Source organism: Xyrauchen texanus, chromosome 3 (assembly GCF_025860055.1).
Source record: "Xyrauchen texanus isolate HMW12.3.18 chromosome 3, RBS_HiC_50CHRs, whole genome shotgun sequence".
Classification (NCBI taxonomy): Eukaryota; Metazoa; Chordata; class Actinopteri; order Cypriniformes; family Catostomidae; genus Xyrauchen; species Xyrauchen texanus.
The window spans coordinates 41,118,351-41,138,340 of NC_068278.1; the positions used below are offsets into that span (position 1 = coordinate 41,118,351).

A 19,990-nucleotide genomic window follows, 5' to 3' on the forward strand; every position below is an offset into this window, starting at 1 on the left:
TGATTTATTAGTTAGAGAACAGCCATGCATTGGAATGATGCAAAATTAGTTGTCAGGGATCTGGTCAGCTTTGTCCTGATGGAGTTGGGCCTTATGATTATTCATAATTTTGCTCTTGTTTAATTTGTCATTTTTTTGTGAAATGTTTTTAATGACGTTCCTGTGTTTTTTGTGTAATGCAGTTATGTATATTTGTGCCTCTGTGTCTTCAGGCCATGCTCAAAGCAGAAGTATGAATGACATTGCAGATACACCAAGCACAGACCAGGTCAGTCACATTATATCACTGTGTGTGTCTGTGTGTGTCTGTGTGTCTGTGTGTGTGTGTGTGTGTGTGTGTGTGTGTGTGTGCGCGCAGTGTTGGGTAAGTTACTCTAAAAAAGTAATTAATTCCAAACTACTAATTACATCTTCTACAGTGTAATTAGATTAATGTACTAATTACTCTGTCTGAAAAGTAATTGCTGTAAATGAGTTCAATGGAAAGGAGTTCAATGGAAAGAGGAGGCGAGAACCGACCTGGCAATATAAATAATAGTTTCATGATAAACTGAATGGAACACACAAACATAGACACAGAGCATCTGCATGTCATTCTCTCTCTTTCTCTCGAACCATCGCCACCGGCAGCCTTTATCCCTCGTGTGCCCCCATCAGGCTGATTGGGGACCGGGCGTGCGTTGTTCTACAATTTTATTTAATTTATTAATTTACTTTCTAGAACCCTTATCAACCTCAACCAGATGAAAAATACAAGGATAGACATTATTTCAAATAAATCAAATAAATTAATCATGAACTGGCCAAAGAATTTAAGGGGGCTGCATTAAATAAGAAAGTATATATTTTAACATTAAACATTAAATTAATATTTTGTAATTAAATTACTGTAACCCTTACTTTTTTCAATTAAAAATTAATTGAATTACAGTAATGAATTACTTAGTAACCCAACACTGTGTGTGTGTGTGCGTGCATGCGTGCATGTGTGCATTTGCTTGTGTTTATTAAAATTATTTGTAGTTGCTATGACCAGTTTTGCAGATTCAGGCAAGACATATTCCAGAAATCAGGGCCTCTTTTGCTTTCTTAAGCCATCCATAATATTTAAGTTTTTAAACAATAGTTCTATAATACTGTATAGTGTAACCCACATTTCAAACACAATGTGACCAGTTATTTTAAACACAGACAAGTGGAGTGATACAAACAGTGAATCGTCCCGGTGCTGCTGCATTCCTGGAACACTGCTTGTCCAAACAGATTAGAGGACCAAAACTTACATTTTAATTTTGAAATTTACCTAATACATTTAGGTCCACACAATTTTTTCAGTCGCACTAAAATTTGACCACCTTTTTTGAGGTCACATAAAGAAATTATTGTGTAGTCCTTCAGAATCATTAATTTAATATTTTGTTAGCTGGCCTGGTTTGGCCCAGAACTCTTTGGACATCACCAAAATTAGAAATTCCTTCCATTTGACATGAATGTATTTTTGACATTCTGTTCATTATAAATAGGACAAATCATTTATTAGGGTATTTGTGTCATTGACATGTATGATTTATTTGACATAATGATACATTTGTTGATTGAATTGTGCATGTATAAAAGTCAACTACAGCATGTATAATAGATTTTTGTGTGTGGCTCTGCCTATTTGATGTGCTGTGCTTAGCTTTGCTCTGGCTTGGTGTCTGGGTCAGTATTGACCTGCGATTGGGGAAACGTGGCCATCGGAATGTGTGGTCCTCGTGCTTAGGCCTCACATGCATACAGATCCCTGGGAGCGGTGGCCTGCCCCCTCTGGAAAATGGTGTCACTGTCTCTATTTAGTTCATAGGCACACCATGTACAGCTATAGCCACCAATCCCAACAGTCATTTATTAGGGTCTTGCTTTTGTTCATGAAGATATACGTATTAAGATATTCATATATATTAAAAAAATGTCATTACGTGAGATTGCATGCTTCTCTACTGTTTGCTTTTTACAATGTTTGATGCTGCCCATGAGCCCTGGCTTATGATCTTATGGTTTAAACTTCTAATTCAATTTTCATCATTTGCTTGATTTGATTCTTGTGGCTTACCAGGAAGTTCCAAAAACATGGTTTTGAAAATAAAACTATAAAACAAAACATTTTTAAACAGAATGAGTGATGGTCTATGGTTTGCATACATCTATGAGCATTTTTTGTAAAAGCATACACTCACTGAGCACTTTATTAGGAAAACCTGTACAGCTACTTATGCAATTATCTAATCAGCCAATTGTGTAGTAGCAGTGCATAAACTCATGCAGATATGGGTCAGGAGCTTCAGTTAATGTTCAAATCAACCATCAGAATGGGGAAAAATTTAGATTTCGACCGTGGCATGACTGTTGGTGCCAGACGGGCTGGTTTGAGTATTTCTGTAACTGCTGATCTCCTGGGATCACACACAACAGTCTCAATAGTTTACTCTGGTTCGAGAAGACAGAAAGGCAATTAACTGAGATAACAGACTGTACAATTGTAGTGAGCAGAATAGCATCTCAGAATGCACCACACATTGAACCTTGAGGCCGATTGGCTACAACAGCAGAAGACCATGTCAGGCACTTTATTAGGACCATAGTGTTCCTAATAAAGAGTATATATCACTTTTGATTTAAAGCACATACAGGTGAAACTTGAAAAATTAGAATATCGTGCAAAAGTTCATTAATTTCAGTAATTCAACTTAAAAGGTGAAACTAATATATTATATAGACTCATTACAAGCAAAGTAAGATATTTCAAGCCTTTATTTGATATAATTTTGATGATTATGGCTTACAGCTTATGAAAACCCCAAATTCAGAATCTCAGAAAATTAGAATATTGTGAAAAGGTTCAGTATTGTAGGCTCAAAGTGTCACACTCTAATCAGCTAAACACCTGCAAAGGGTTCCTGAGCCTTTAAATGGTCTCTCAGTCTGGTTCAGTTGAATTCACAATCATGAGGAAGACTGCTGACCTGACAGTTGTGCAGAAAACCATCATTGACACCCTCCACAAGGAGGGAAAGCCTCAAAAGGTAATTGCAAAAGAAGTTTGATGTTCTCAAAGTGCTGTATCAAAGCACATTAATAGAAAGTTAAGTGGAAGGGAAAAGTGTGGAAGAAAAAGGTGCACAAGCAGCAGGGATGACCGTAGCCTGGAGAGGATTGTCAGGAAAAGGCCATTCAAATGTGTGGGGAGCTTCACAAGGAGTGGACTGAGGCTTCAAATGTCGTATTCCTCTTGTCAAGCCGCTCCTGAACAACAAACAACGTCAGAAGCGTCTTACCTGGGCTAAAGAAAAAAAGAACTGGTCTGTTGCTCAGTGGTCCAAAGTCCTCTTTTCTGATGAGAGCAAATTTTGCATCTCATTTGGAAACCAAGGTCCCAGAGTCTGGAGGAAGAATGGAGAGGCACACAATCCAAGATGCTTGAAGTCCAGTGTGAAGTTTCCACAGTCTGTGTTGGTTTGGGGAGCCATGTCATCGGCTGGTGTTGGTCCACTGTGCTTTATTAAGTCCAGAGTCAACGCAGCCGTCTACCGGGACATTTTAGAGCACTTCATGCTTCCTTCAGCAGACAAGCTTTATGGAGATGCTGACTTCATTTTCCAGCAGGACTTGGCACCTGCCCACACTGCCAAAAGTACCAAAACCTGGTTCAATGACCATGGTATTACTGTGCTTGATTAGCCAGCAAACTCGCCTGACCTGAACCCCATAGAAAATCTATGGGGCATTGCCAAGAGAAAGATGAGAGACATGAGACCAAACAATGCAGAAGAGCTGAAGGCCGCTATTGAAGCATCATGGTCTTCCATAACACCTCAGCAGTGCCACAGGCTGATAGCATCCATGCCACGCCGCATTGAGGCAGTAATTAATGCAAAGGGGCCCAAACCAAGTACTGAGTACATATGCATGATTATACTTTTCAGAGGGCCGACATTTCTGTATTTAAAATCCTTTTTTATTGATTTCATGTAATATTCTAATTTTCTGAGATTCTGAATTTGGGGTTTTCATAAGCTGTAAGCCATAATCATCAAAATTATATCAAATAAAGGCTTGAAATATCTTACTTTGCTCGTAATGAGTCTATATAATATATTAGTTTCACCTTTTAAGTTGAATTACTGAAATTAATGAACTTTTGCACGATATTCTAATTTTTCGATTTTCACCTGTATAATCATTAGAAATGTAGCTTGAATAAGTTTAGACGAGATCAGGCTATATCAAGCCATGTTAAAAAAAAACAAATCTACAGTAATTTCAGCCTATGGCTGTGAGTATACAGATTGTACCCCAGCCTCCAAACCCATTTTAAATTTCTTTATGGAGATGGGAAGAAAGATAAGATGTAACATAGTGTTCTGAAGAACAAAGTTAGGTTTTGTTCTGCATAAGCCAGTACACATTTAGCTCTGTTTGCTTGATAAACCAATATAGCTTGCTTAACTCCATTCTTGTGCATCTTTCACGTACATTGTAGAACCTTCCACAAGAACGATGTAACACCTGGGTACATATGCTTGGTTTACCATTTGTTAAAAATAAGACAGGAGGAGAGCAAAGGGGCTAAATCCAGACTGTGTTTTACTGGAAGGCTTCAGAAGGAGAAATGGTTCTGTCTGTGCAGTGATAAGGGCTGCACACTTTTTAGTTATAGTGTTTGGAAGGAACAGTGTGTGAATTGCAGATTTTGGTTTGAGTTTGACAGAGCCAACAACAGTAAATCAGATATTTGTCTTTAAAGCACGCACTTCAGATTATGTGTTCCTTAAGATTTTCTGTTTAAGAATCTATGGTGTAAAACTACATGTAGTGCACAAAAGATTCAGTATAACAACAATGTAATTACATGGCAATAAAATAATTAGATAAAATGGGATAAACCAAAAGGTGGAAAATATGTTATTTCTTGTTTGTTTGCTTTGATTTCAGCTGAAGAATAAATTTATGAAGAAAATCCCCAGAGATGCAGAGGCATCAAATGTTCTGGTGGGAGAAGTGGATTTCTTAGAGAAACCCTTTGTTGCCTTTATTCGACTGGCTCAGGCCACCACTCTTGGGGGACTGACTGAAGTCCCAGTGCCCACCAGGTAACAGTTGTCCTTTCAATGAAAGCATAAAGTGACTAAATGACTAAGCTCCAATAAGGACAAAAAAAAAACTTAAACGTAGTCCATACAACTGGTGTGATACAGTAGTCATACTGTATGTTAGCTTTGTGTTCATTAAGATAAATGATGTGTCTCTTTGTTCTGCAAAATATTCTGAAATTAATTGATTAATTACTTATTCAGAAAATAATGAATACAATTATTAAAGAAATATTCTGGGTTCAATACAAGTTATGCTCAATCGTTATACCACAAATGCTGTCGATTGAGCGTAACTTTTTTTGAACTGGGAATATTCCTTTAATGGTAATTAATTATTCATGTTTTCTCTGAATGGACAGATTCTTGTTTGTGCTACTTGGACCTCCTGGTAAAGCCAAATCTTACAATGAGATTGGCCGTGCAATTGCTACACTCATGGTGGACGATGTAAGTATGATTGTTTGTTTTGTAAATCATATTTTTAAAATAGCCTTAGGTATTTTAAAATAGGGTAATATCTTAAATGATAAATTCTTCAGGTTAAACATTGACAAGAAGATTAACTTGAGTGTAATACAAAATCTTATATACAATGTTGTTTAAAGCTGTCCAAGTTGTACAGATTTCTTCTATACATAAATGTTGTCAATTTTATCCGTAGCTCTTCAGTGATGTAGCATATAAAGCCAGGGACCGAGAGGATCTGATCGCTGGCATTGATGAGTTCCTGGACGAGGTTATCGTGCTTCCGCCTGGAGAATGGGACCCCAAAATTCGCATAGAACCTCCCAAAAAAATTCCATCAGCTGACAAAAGGTAAACCTCACTCCTTTTTAGTGACTTTTTAAAGTTTAAATGCTTCACATCTTTAACGGTATTGTTTAACACCCACAAACAATACTTCTGTCGTCATCCACTCACCCTCATGTTGTTCCAAATTCATATGTCTTTCTTCCCTCCATGGAATACAACGAAAGAAATCTGGAAGTTGATGCTGCTCTTTTTTATTTTTTGGGTGAACATTCCACTTAACATTCCTCTTTGTTTCTCGGAGAAGGAAGTCTGTGTTTTCCCTCAACGAGTTGGGTCAGATGAATGGGACAGCAGGTGGAGGGGGAAACGTTAGTGAGGATGAGGAGATGCCTGTGCCACATGAGCTTGGTGAAGAGCTGGCGTATACCGGGAGGTGGGTGTGTATGCACTGACTGATTGGCTGTTTTAATGCTCAGTGGATTTTGACATCATAGTGTCTCTGGACATTTTAAAAACCCACCTTGAGTAGTTCAGGTTCAGGAACTCCAAATGTCTTTACAAATAATTGAAAGATATTTCAGTGCTTCAAGGTTCACATCTTGATCAATATGTCAATAAAAGGAAAATGTAATGGGCCTTTTTAGCACTTCTGCTAGAGGTTATGTGAGGACAGATTTAAAAAATAGGTTCCTTCTGCCAGTTATTGGTGTTAATAATCAAGAGAGCTCACCTATGTCTTTCTAATATCACCTAAAGAGGACAGGTCGCTGTTGAATAATGGATTAAGCATCTATGTTTTGGGGCAGGTTCTGTGGTGGACTTTTCCTTGACATCAAGAGAAAGCTCTCCTGGTACCCCAGTGACTTCTATGAGGGCTTCCACATTCAGTCCATCTCTGCTGTGCTCTTCATCTACCTAGGCTGCATCACCAATGCAATCACCTTCGGGGGCCTCCTAGGGGATGCTACAGACAACTACCAGGTATGCCCTGCAATTTTCTATTTGACTCAGAACATGACAGTTTGTTTAATATTGAATGTCATGTTTTATGGACAAGGGTGGAAAGAGTACTGAAAAATCATACTCAAGTAGAAGTACTGTTACTTGCTAAAAATGTAGTGTGAGAAGAGTAAAAGTAGCTGTCCTAAAAACTACTCAAGTAAGAGTAAAAAGTAGCTCATTTTAAAGTACTCATGAGTAGTGAATATTGAGTACCGAGTTGCAAAACCTATGCCCCATTATAATGAACACTGTATGCCAACTTTTAAAATACATCACTTATCTATGATAAACACTACATGAATCTGATTCCAAAAAATAAAAGGGAGACATGATAACAGAAATGAAAAGTTTAAAAAGTTATTTTCAATACATTCATCACCATTTTAAATCATAATGTATGAAACAATTACATTAAAATTAGTTTATGTGTACAGTCTAAATTTCCCTTAATTCTGACAGAGAGTTATTGTTGTGCATAAAATATGATCAAACAATGCAAGGAATGCAAAAAATGCTAAATAAGCAGGATCACTTGGCAGGTCATGTCCTGCAAAATAGAGGAGGTAGAGCAGACATGAAAAAAGTTGTTTGGTACAGGGGCTACATCACGCTTAAAAAGGAATAATTCACCCAAAAATTAAAATTCGCTCATCATTTACTCACCCTCATGCCATCCTGGATGTGTATGACTTACTTTCTTCTGCAGAACACAAATTACGATTTTTAGAAGAACATCTCAGCTCTTTTGGTCCATGCAATGAAAGTGAATCGGTGCTAAAATATTGAAGCTCCACAAATCACATAAATCAGCATAAAAGTAGTCTAATCCATGTGCCTCCAGTGGTTTAATCCATCTCTACAGAAGCGATATGATAGATGTGGTTGAGAAACAGATCAATATTTAATTCCTTTTTTATTATTAATCCTGCTCAGTCAATCTCCACTTTAACTTTCACTTTCTTGTGTTTTTGACGATTCATGCATAACGCCACCTACTGGGCAGAAAGAACAATTTCTAGCAAAAATGTACTATTTCTCACCCACACCTGTCATATCAATTCTGAAGTCATGGATTAAACCACTGGAGTGGTATGTATTACTTTTAAGCTGCTTGTGGGAGGGCGGGGCCGGGTCGTGATTCTACACACCCGGTCCCTTATCAGGCTAATCAAGTCTCCGAGAGGGATAAAGGCCAACTGCGGAGGATGGTGCGGGAGAAAGAGATTGTTTACGGACATGTCCGTCATGTGTGTGTGTTTGTGTTTTGTTTAAGTTAAGTATTAAAATATTATTTATGTCGTCAAGCCGGTTCTCGCCTCCTTTCCGGGTTTCGGCACCAGTGTAAAGCAGTTCAATGGAAAGGAGGAGGCAAGAGCTGGCATTGATTAGCCTGATAAGGGACCGGGTGTGTAGAATCACGTGCTTTTTGGGACCGGGTGTGTAGAATCACGTGCTTTTTGGGACCGGGTGTGTAGAATCACGTGCTTTTTGGAGCGTCAAATTTTTAGCACCCCTTCACTTACATTGAATGGACCTACAGAGCTGAAATGTTCTTCTAAAAATCTTAATTTATGTTCTGAAGAAAGAAACTCATAGACAGATGGCATGAGGGTGAGTTAATGATAAGAGAATTTTCATTTTTGTGTGAATAATTTTTTAAGTAGCACATGGGGGGCCACATTGTCCTCCTTTTGAGATACAATGTTCCACATTGATTTAGTTCTTGTATCTTTTAAGCCAAGAAATAGTTGTGTTCTCATTCTAATGCATAATGCATAATGCACAATTTTCTGAAGTTTGTGACTGGTGGAATGTTCTGCTGAAGTATTGCTCTACAAATGTTGATACTTATACGTATAAAGGCTAAGCATAATTATAAATAATTTTATCATCTCTACTTTCCTGGTAATTTATTACACCAATTAACACACTCTCTACATCAGGGGTTAGTATTATTAAAAAACAAACAATGTTTTATTCTATTACATTAATACTTTTATAGCTACTCAAGTTTTTCGGCCAAAAGTAGTGAGTGGTTTTCTCATTTCCTTGTTATTGTTGTTTGATTAATAGCCTTTATATGACATAGCCTACTAGACAGTGGTCTATTCGGTTATGTGCACGCTTCAAGTCCACATTTTGAGGCAAATGCGCTTTTTGTCCCACTGGTTAAATTCACTTTAGACATAAACGACTGCGTTTACAATAATGCCTCACCAAGACGGGCATTGGCGGAATTATAAAGTGTATTTGATATTTAGGCACGAACATTAGCCACCTGTCAATCAAACACCACATAGCTACAGACGTCAGGAAATAAAAAGTCAATTTATTTTATTTCATCTAGATCAACCAACGAGTGGTTGTCTTGCTATCTCGATTGATGTAATGAACACCCCTGTTCTAGATGTAGAATATTGGCTAAATATAGAAAATTACTCAAAAGTTTAATCGAGGACATCTCTCTTTTTTCAGATAAACATCAAGATAATTTTATTGCCCAGCCCTATTGATAACATTGCATTAATCTCTCACATCAACCCAATAATCTCAATGATAGATAATTATTTTACAGGCTACATTATAGAAACAGAATCTAATAAACAGAAATATGAAATTTATCTCGATATGTTTCTTCAAATTAGAGGCAGGATTAATGCTGATATCTGGCATGAGCAAGTTAAACTCACATGACATGATCAAGCAGTTGGCCTTTTTCACTTCGAAAATCTCTTTCAGGTGTGGCCGTGATGTTCAGCTGTTGTAAACAGTTCTCCACAGTTGGTGCCAGATCTGCCACTGCCGTTCAAGTTTTTTACGTGTGATTTGATTTTGACGGAGTCACGAGACTCTCCCTAGACAATCATGTTGATAGATAAAAATAAAATCAGGACAGGGAAGTAGCAAACACAGACGGTGGGAAGATAGCACAGTAAATGTACAGTTACAGCACTTAAAATGTACTCAAGTAAAATTAAACAATTTTTGGAGCAGTTTACAAGAAGGATTTTGACCTAACTTTCTCCATGGTTATTATAGTTTTTAATTTTGAATTTATGCTTAATATTAAAAAAAAAAAAAAAATCAATTTACTTTAGTTTTCTTTTTCATACAATAATTGTTATTTTTAGTACTACAGAACCCATTAGGGAACAAGGTGGGATTTTTTTCTGAAATAGTTTTGCATTCCCTTGCAATACATTTACCATGATTTTACTATAGTAACCAAATTTTAACCCTGATAGTCATAGTAAAACCATAGTAATAATAAAGGGAAAATGAAAACTATGGTAGTAAAAATAATCATTTGTAGTTACTATTGTTTTTCTATAAATACCATTGTTTTTGTAGTAAAACTATAGTAACTACAATAATTACCATGGTTAATCCATTGTAATACCATGGTTTCTGCCAAAAAAAAACATGGATACCTAACTTACTTTTCATAGCTACTACAATATTACTATAGTAAAACCAAGGTTTCTGCCAAAAATAAATAAATAAATAAATAAATATATATATATATATCCATCCATCCATCCATCGTCAACCGCTTATCCTGTGTACAGGGTCGCGGGGGGCTGGAGCCTATCCCAGCTTATATATATATATATATAAAAGAAAGAAGGAAAAAAGAAGTTTAGCCTAACAGTTATGATTACTACAATATTAAAAACCATGATTTCTGCCAACAATCAGAGTTACTACAGTCTTCAGTATTACTATAGTAACCAGTTAAACTATGGTATTTGTATAGTATAATAATTGATTTTTATTATCATAGTTTACGTTTTCTTTTCATCATAATAGTGATAAATATTATCACTATTGTTTAACTAAAAACATTATGGTTAAAATATGGTTACTCTTGTAAAACCATGATACATTTATTGCTAAGGAAAGCAAAGCTTATTGTGAGGGAGCGCAAAACTTTTTGCAAGGGAACTCAAAACTATTTAAAGGTGCAGTATGTAAGATTCAGAAACCCTTGTTATTATTGACACCTGTGGCCATTAAGTGAACGGCAGCAAGCTACCTGTTGCTCGTGCTCGCGCTCGTGCACACACTCCATAGGGACATGAGCTAGGGAGCATCGACCAAAACAATGATGTCAACGTGATTCACTGGCATCATGCTGACAGATGAGGTAGCATAATTAAAATGACACAGTTATGATTGTTTTACTACACACTTTGAGACTGCATATAATATTTGACTCTCCAGTGCTGGAACAGGGCTAAAACAAAGTGTGGATGTAGGTCTGACTATGCAAGATTTTAGTTTGAAGTAATCACTTTTCTTCACATGATACATTGACTGAATTTATACAAAAGCCTATGTCGGAGTTAGCTAGCTAGTCAGCTTTATCAATCGCTGTTAGCTAAATTTGGTGGATGATGACAGTAGCTGTATATAAAATAGACTGTAAATTATAAATGTGTTGACACAATTCAGTATTAATGTGATACAATCACAATTGTCATTTTGATATAACGATGCACTATTGTTTTATAATAATAGAATGTATATATTTTCTGTATAACCAAGTAACGTTACACTAATGAATGGAGCTTTTGCATTATCTTGAACATTGTCTAGCATTTATTTCATGTGTTATTGTAGTTTACCTTGCTGAATAATTACAGATTAACTTTGTTTATGACAGTTACTGTGCAAGCAAGATCAAGTTAGCTAAAATTACACAGATCAATCCTTATGGCACTATTTTTCACATGCTTTGCAGTTATGTAAGCTTACCTGTCCAATAAGAAGAACACCAATTCAGGGTCGGTTTTGATCCTCAAAACTGAACGAAGTTCCCTCCAGGAATCAAATGCCCTTCCGATGTTTACTCTAGTTTTCGCTCGACCGCAATCACGTTCCCACTTAGCCAGATGGGATTCAGTAGATATCTGTTATTTTTTTGGCTTACTCGGAAGTGTAGGTGTTGGTGTTGTGCTGGGAGCCAGACATTTGCTGGATTCCATCTCTAAGATAACTTTTGAATAGCGGTAGAGGAGCATTGAGGCAAGGCTCTCAGGAGCGTGCATAAACTTCACATCCTTTGGAAAGCAACCCGCTCCCTTTGCATGAAAATCATAACAGTCTTTAATGGCTTTAATGGCTTAATGGCTTTAATGTGCTCCAAAAAACACATAAAGGCAGCATAAAAACCTCTTATTTTCCTTGTTATTCTCCCTGTTTCTCTCTCTCTCTCTCTCTCTCTCTTTTCAGGGTGTGATGGAGAGTTTTTTGGGCACTGCACTAGCAGGAACTGTATTCTGCATGTTTGGCGGTCAGCCTCTAATTATTCTTAGCTCAACAGGCCCCATCCTCATCTTTGAGAAACTGCTTTATGAATTCAGCAAGTAAGATAGCAATCTGCACCAATCCATCATCATTTCACAGTCCTTTATTGAGGATAATAAAGTACAGCCTTGATAACTCACTTTCACCAACCCAGCAAAAAAGCCTCATGAATAATTTTTCTTCAATGATGCAAATAACTGACTTCTCTCTTGAAGAGCGTGTGTTCATCTCTTTGTTTATTGTTTCTTGAATTTTTTTTTTTTTCATCAGAAATAATGCAATTGATTATATGGAACTTCGGCTGTGGATCGGAATGCACTCTTGCCTGCAGTGCATCCTCCTGGTTGCCACAGATGCCAGTTACATCATTAAGTATATGACCCGCTTCACCGAGGAGGGCTTCTCGAGCCTTATCTCCTTCATTTTCATCTCCGATGCCATTAAGAAGATGGTGGGATCCTTCAAATACTATCCCATTAACACTGATTTCAAACCAGACTACGTTACTGCCTACAAATGCGAGTGTGTGGCGCCAGACCTGAGTAAGTCCTTTTTTGGTGAAAGCAAACAATTATGGAATTACTTTGAAGTGAATTAGATGTAGAGCAAATTCGCCTTGACTTAGTGTGTAAGAATTGTATGATTTAGAGTCTTAGTTAAAATTTCACTGGACTGTCAATATGTTTAAATTAATGTTCTGGATGTTTGCAATACTAATTTCTTGATTAAACACAGTTCTTCTAGTGTGTGATGAGAGCTGGTTGAGTGCATGTGATTACTGTAACTTATTTGTGTTACGTTTGTTTTTGCTGCAAACCCCCAACGTGGCCGCTGATTACTTGTGAGTACTTCTCCATATACATGAGTTTACACTGGACAAATAGCATGTTTTATTAATTTGTGCTTATTCAAATTGGCTTGCTGTTGTGAAGGAAATGCAGCACTGAGGCATTATTAAAGCAGTTTGGCCACACAGGACTTTTGATGTTTTCCAAAACCAATTGGAAATTTCAGTTGGGCCACACACCTGCAGTCATTTACTGTTGCCACAGCTGGCTTTGATCCTGCATAAATCCTGTGAACAAAATAGAATTCAGATTTCCATTTGTTCTGCTCAAATTCTCCTTTCTGTCTCTCCCTCTCTTTGTTTGTTCAGTGGCACCAATGATCTTCGATGTTGTAGTCCCAGTGCCAGATAATACCTCTGCTCTTTTTGGTGTAAGTGCCTAATGTCTTCACCTCATCACATCTGTGTCACCGTAATGTAGCATGACCTCAGATTAGATTAGTGTCTTTGAGAATCCACTGTATTTGCACTAACTCTCACTTAAAACACACAAAATATCTTTGCGTTTTTTATATTATTTTATATTATCTAATGAGCTTATTATTAATGTATCACATCTTGGTCTATTGTATTGCATTTTTGGCCCTGTCCTGTTTTATTCTCTCTTTTTGCTCTTTCATTTTGCATTCATCTACCTGACATCCAACCCTTCCTTTCTTTCCCTTGTCTGCATGTCACCCTCTTATCCCTGATTTCTACCACGGTCTCTGTGTGTCTCCTGTCTCTCAGTTAAATGTAACAGCTCTGGACTGGACTCAGCTGAGTAAGAAGGAGTGTGTGAAGTATGGGGGCACACTGGTGGGAAAGTCATGCAAATTCGTCCCAGATCTTGCTCTCATGTCCTTCATCTTGTTTTTTGGGACCTACACTATGACCGTCACTCTGAAGAAGTTTAAGTTTAGTCGCTACTTTCCCACTAAGGTAAGACCAGTGGACAGTTCAGGAAAGATAGAAAGAAAAAAAAAGGATTGCAAGAATGTCACAATCAACTATTTGTTTTAGTTATCCTATGCTGTGTGGCATGGATATACTGTACTGTGCAAATGTTTTAGACAAGCATAGTGAGGATTTCTTCAAAAATAAATAGCATAAATAGTTTTCATTGATCAGTTAACGTCAAACAAAGTCCAGTAAACAAAAAAGTTAAATCAATGTTTGCCTTTTAAAACAGCACCAGTTCACCTATGTACACCTGGACACAGTTCTTCTTGGTTGTTGACAGATAGGATGTTCCAAGTATCTTAGCCAATTCGCCCCAAACCTATTTTTGCTTCTGTCTCTTCATGTAATCCCAGTCTGATTTGATGTTCAGTGGGGGGCTTTGTGGGGACCATGCCAACTGTTGCAGGACTCCCTGGTCTTCTATTCTATTCTATTTGCAAAATAAATGTTTGGGAGTCTAACATTTATATTTTCTATCGACACACTAAAGCTGAAGATATAAATAACCATCTTTAAGACATGTGAAACATCCTATGTGCCAAAGACTTTTGCACAGTACTGTAAGTATCTTTCATTATGTAAGATCATACAAAAGGGATAGATAGTGGCCCCAAAAAAGTATGTGGAGCATTAAAATGTCACATTATACAACAAAATATCTAAGCAATTGTTATTTATGTTAAAGCGAGATTGCAAAAACTCAGTTTCAAGCTAAACATTTCACAAAAATATTTTTTTAGGATTGAAATGATAAAACAAAGATATGTTAGATACAATAGTGTTAAAATCACTTTAACCCCAGTTTAAAAGTTATTGCAAAATGTCTCAGAAAAGTCAGTTCTGAGAAAAGCTCTAGCATCAATGGTTTTTAGATGCCAATTGCTTTGATATTTTGTCATCTAATTCTTCTTCCTTTCTTCATATTTATTTTCATAATTTTTTTCTATCCAGCTGAGGAAGTTGATTAGTGACTTCTCCATCTTCATGTCCATCATGACGTTTGTGGGGCTTGATATGCTTATAGGTTTGAAAACACCCAAACTTATAGTGCCCACAGAGTTCAAGGTAAATGTATATGAGTTCAACTAACAAGTGCTTGAGAATAATCCTGATCTTGATTGTATGTGATTTTTCATTTATAGGTCTCTGTACATTTTCTCAATGGTGTATTGGTTAATTTCTTTTCAATTTGTGTAGCCCACACGCCCGGAGCGGGGTTGGTTTGTGATGCCATTTGGAAAGAATCCATGGTGGGTTTACGTGGCAAGCTCTGTTCCTGCTCTCCTTGTCACCATTCTCATCTTCATGGATCAGCAGATCAGTGCTGTCATCGTCAACCGCAAAGAAAACAAGTTGAAGGTAACAGTGCAATAAAACTGAGTGAAGATAAGGATTATATCATGAAGGATGAATATCCAGATTTACTTCCGGAGTTTGAGGTAATAACTAATTAGCACTGTGACACTCGAACCAATAACCAATTGGCGGCTGTGGCTCAGTTGGTAGAGCGGGTCAGCCACTAATCACAGGGTTGGTGGTTTGAATCCCAGCCCATATGACTTCACATGCCGAAGAGTCCTTGGGCAAGACACTGAACCCCAAGTTGCTCCCAATGGCAGGCTAGCTCTTTTGTTGGTGTATGAATGTGTGTGTGAATGGGTGAATGAGTCACAGAGTAAAGCGCTTTGAATACCGTTAAGGTTAAAAAGGCACTTAATAAGTGCAGACCAATAACCTTATAGTTACCAACCCAGATCTTTAACCACTTACCACATTACCTCTATTATGCTAATTTTCTCACCTTTCTTTTGCAGAAAGGTTGTGGGTATCACCTGGACCTATTGTGGGTGGGCATTCTGATGGCAGTCTGCTCTTTTATGGGTCTGCCATGGTATGTGGCTGCCACTGTAATTTCCATCGCTCACATTGACTCACTAAAGATGGAGAGTGAATCTAGTGCTCCAGGGGAGCAACCGCAGTTCCTGGGAGTGAGGTGAGACAGACTTAGACAACTTTAATATTTAGCAGCCATATCTACAGGTTTCCCTCATGCACAACCTATCAGTAACACATCATGTTTAAGCATTAAGTGGCTACAACACTAAATGTGTTCACTTTAGAATTACAAATCTGTATATAAAAAGGTTTGGAAACTTTTTACTATGTCATATATCTTTGGTACGTTTCAAAAGCCTTTTACTATATGTGTAGATTTTATAGTTTTAGTCTTGACTCACCCAAACTTTCAATATTAAACTATGAAAATCCTTTATAAAAATACTAATTATTACATGTTTAAAACTATTATAATATCAACAAATAGTGAAATAAACAGAGGCGTCATGCCCATTCAGACTGATGGCCATGTGCCCCCATTGATTTTTGAGCTGAGAGGATTTTGAATAGATTAGTTAAACTTCCAAAAATGTATTTGTACCTTCGATAATAAAGTAGAATATTGCATTATTAAAAAATTATATCTGTGGCAGAAAAATGTATTCACATGTTTAAAGTCTGTCAGTACAAGTCCAATCAAGTCCAAACCTTCATCAGCCAATTAACTAGGACAATTTTATCTATGTGAACTTCTGCAGTGAATCCAGGCTGGACTTCAAAGACATTAGTAATTAATCGTACTGTTCATACAAAATCTTTGTTTAAACACTGACTCTTAACACTTACTTAGTTTAATCATTTTAAACCATGACTTGCACTATACATAAGTAATATCGGCATTATATTAATGATGTCAGTCAGAGGAGAACTGGCCCCAACAGTGAGTCTGGTTTCTCCCAAGGTTATTTTTCTTCATTAATCTACATCTTATGGAGTTTTGTGTTCCTTGCCACAGTCACCTTCAGCTTGCTCACTGGGGTTATAAATACAATTATTATTTAATTACTTATTTTTAAACACAATTCACAATCGTATTTTATCAAACTACACAATGATGACTCATAGACATTACAGTTTTATCTTCTGTTAATGCTGATCTTCTGTAAAGCTACTTTGAAATGATGTGTGTTGTGAAAGGTGCTATAAAAATAAAATTGACTTGACATATGTCCAACTATACGTGGCATCCAGTGGCTGCATTGGAAATCGCATGGTGTTAAGGTAATAAAAACTAATTAACGGCATCAACTTCAGTGCAGTTTACGTTTGCCAACTTCGTCTAATCTCTGTTTTTGTTTGATCTGTCACTGTTATTTACTTTGGTGCTGAAATGTATTTGACAGGTTTTACGGCATCTTTACACTCTCTTTTCTTCATGTTTAAAGAAAGCAGCAGCTTATTATCTTATTTCAGTGTAAACCTCTCCTTTCCACTCGTTAAGTTAAAGGTGGTTTTACATGTTTCTCAGCAGCAGTAGGTTCCATATTTTCAATGGGAGAAAGACGATGGCTGAATAGATCCAAGCAACAGTGCTGGTGTTCACAAGACATCAGCCGCTTAATTTGTATTACAGCACACACTGCACAAGATAAAATATTTAATCTTTCACTGCTGCTGTGTGTCATTGACCATCAAAGATAACTTTAATCAGCTGGCATTTTGCATTTATTTGTACAGTTCCCTTAAGCACATTCTTATCTGATTGATTGATGGAGCGTTGCGATGGCTTTCCTTGGTGCCCCTTCAAAAATTATTTGTGCATGACACCCCTGGAAATAAACATAACCCATTTCAATATTATGTGAAAAATTATTTATTTCAATTTTACAAAATTATGACTGTCATTTCCACCATTCCAAACAATTCTGCCCATGTGGTGGAAATGAAACTGTGGTGGGAATTTTTATGACTTTCAGAAGAAATTACATAAATGTCATCTGATACATGTACATACCCTGATCGACATTGTTAGTAGAAAAATTTTAAAAACTCGTGAGAAAGAAAAAAAGACTTTACTTTCTAGAAGTCCACATGGCAAAAAGTTCCTGAAGTTGAAGAAACTCCCAATAATTTGTTGCAGTGCAGTCTACATATTGTCCAAGCCTAGCCAACTTGGGGGTCTAAGGGGTTCTAGCTGGTTTCCTTTAGCTAGTCGACCAGCTGTTCTCTCAGCTTGACTAGCTAACAAAAGTGCAAAACCCCTCTAAATCAAGCAAATCAGACCAGTCAGGCAGAAAATTTTGACTCTTCAATACATACAGTATATCACATTTCTCCTCTCATAATATGCCTCTATTATCTCCCTCACTATCATTGTGTCCCTTTCAATTACAGAGAACAGAGACTGACAGGTATCCTGGTCTTTGTGCTGACGGGTGTCTCTATCTTCCTGGCTCCCGTCCTGCAGGTGAGCTTGTTGAAACGACAGAGATAATTCATTCTGACTTATCATTCAGGGCAGAGTAGCAATAATAACTAGAAAAAGTTTGTCGAGACAAACTTTAAGTTGGCTTGTGAAAGTTTGGACCAGAAAGTTTGAAGTTTAAAGTAGTTTGAAGTTTAAATTAGTTTATAGTTTAAATTAGTTTAAAGTTTAAATTAGTCTAAAGTTTAAATTAGTTTGAATTTTAAAGTAGTTTGAAGTTTAATGTAGTTTATAGTTTAAATTAGTTTAAAGTTTAAATTAGTCTAAAGTTTAAATTAGTTTGAATTTTAAAGTAGTTTATAGTTTAAATGAGTTTAAAGTTTAAATTAGTTTAAAATTTAAAGTAGTTTGTAGTTTAAAGTAGTTAAAAGTTTAACTTAGTTGCTAGATAGATAGATAGATAGATAGATAGATAGACACTCAGATAGATAGATGCTAGCATGTTTTTAGCATGTTTTAGCACTTCGCTAGGCGATGCTAGCATGTGTTAGCATGATGCTAGCACGTTTTTAGCATGTTTTAGCACTTCGCTAGGCGATGCTAGCATGTGTTAGCATGATGCTAGCACGTTTTTAGCATGTTTTAGCACTTCGCTAGGCGATGCTACGATGTGTTAGCATGATGCTAGCAAGTTTTTAGCATTTTTTAGCACTTCGCTAGGCGATGCTAGCATGTGTTAGCACGTTTTTAGCATGTTTTAACACTTCGCTAGGCGATGCTAGCATGTGTTAGCATGATGCTAACACGTTTTTAGCATGTTTTAGCACTTCACTAGGCGATGCTAACATGTGTTAGCATGATGTTAGCACGTTTTTAGAATTTTTTAGCACTTCGCTAGGCGATGCTAGCATGTGTTAGCATGATGCTAGCCCGTTTTTAGCATGTTTTAGCACTTCGCTAGGCGATGCTAGCATGATGCTAGCACGTTTTTAGCATGTTTTAGCACTTTGCTAGGCGATGCTAACATGTGTTAGCATGATGCTAGTACGTTTTTAGCATTTTTTAGCACTAAGCTAGGCGATGCTAGCATGTGTTAGCATGATGCTAGCACGTTTTTAGCATGTTTTAGCACTTCGCTAGGCGATGCTAGCATTATGGTAGCACGTTTTTAGCATGTTTTAGCACTTTGCTAGGCGATGCTAACATGTGTTAGCATGATGCTAGTAAGTTTTTAGCATGTTTTAACACTTCGCTAGGCGATGCTAGCATGTGTTAGCATGATGCTAGCACATTTTTAGCATGTTTTAGCACTTCGCTAGGCGATGCTAGCATGTGTTACCAGTGTAGACTGATTCCCAAACAAATGACTCTAATGAGCCGGTTCTTTTGAATCTACAGTATGAAACATACAGTGTGACCAGTGTAGTCTGATTACAACATTAATGACTCTAATGAGCCGGTTCTTTTGAATCCACAGTGTGAAACATACAGTGTGACCAGTGTAGACTGATTCCCAAACAAATGACTCTAATGAACCGGTTCTTTTGAATCTACAGTGTGAAACATACAGTGTGACCAGTGTAGTCTGATTCCCAAATTAATGACTCTAATGAGCCGGTTCTTTTGAATCTAGTGTGAAACATACAGTGTGACCAGTGTAGTCTGATTCCCAAATTAATGACTCTAATGAGCCAGTTCTTTTGAATCTAAAATGTGAAACATACAGTGTGACCAGTGTAG

At 37.0% G+C, this 19,990-nt stretch overlaps 1 protein-coding gene across 2 annotated transcripts in view; it reads left to right on the plus strand.

Annotated features, from left to right (window-relative positions):
- The window catches only part of slc4a5a (solute carrier family 4 member 5a), a 44,306-nt gene that overhangs the window by 18,725 nt on the left and 5,591 nt on the right, over positions 1-19,990 (plus strand). For both annotated transcript variants that reach the window (XM_052098075.1, XM_052098080.1), the window contains exons 8-21: positions 213-268; positions 4,975-5,132; positions 5,495-5,582; positions 5,797-5,951; positions 6,193-6,321; positions 6,695-6,869; positions 12,126-12,259; positions 12,471-12,742; positions 13,384-13,418; positions 13,777-13,968; positions 14,941-15,054; positions 15,187-15,348; positions 15,804-15,982; positions 18,220-18,292. In XM_052098075.1, coding sequence (XP_051954035.1) covers positions 213-268; positions 4,975-5,132; positions 5,495-5,582; positions 5,797-5,951; positions 6,193-6,321; positions 6,695-6,869; positions 12,126-12,259; positions 12,471-12,742; positions 13,384-13,418; positions 13,777-13,968; positions 14,941-15,054; positions 15,187-15,348; positions 15,804-15,982; positions 18,220-18,292 — 1,922 coding nt within the window. The remainder of the gene's footprint in view (positions 1-212; positions 269-4,974; positions 5,133-5,494; positions 5,583-5,796; positions 5,952-6,192; positions 6,322-6,694; positions 6,870-12,125; positions 12,260-12,470; positions 12,743-13,383; positions 13,419-13,776; positions 13,969-14,940; positions 15,055-15,186; positions 15,349-15,803; positions 15,983-18,219; positions 18,293-19,990) is intronic.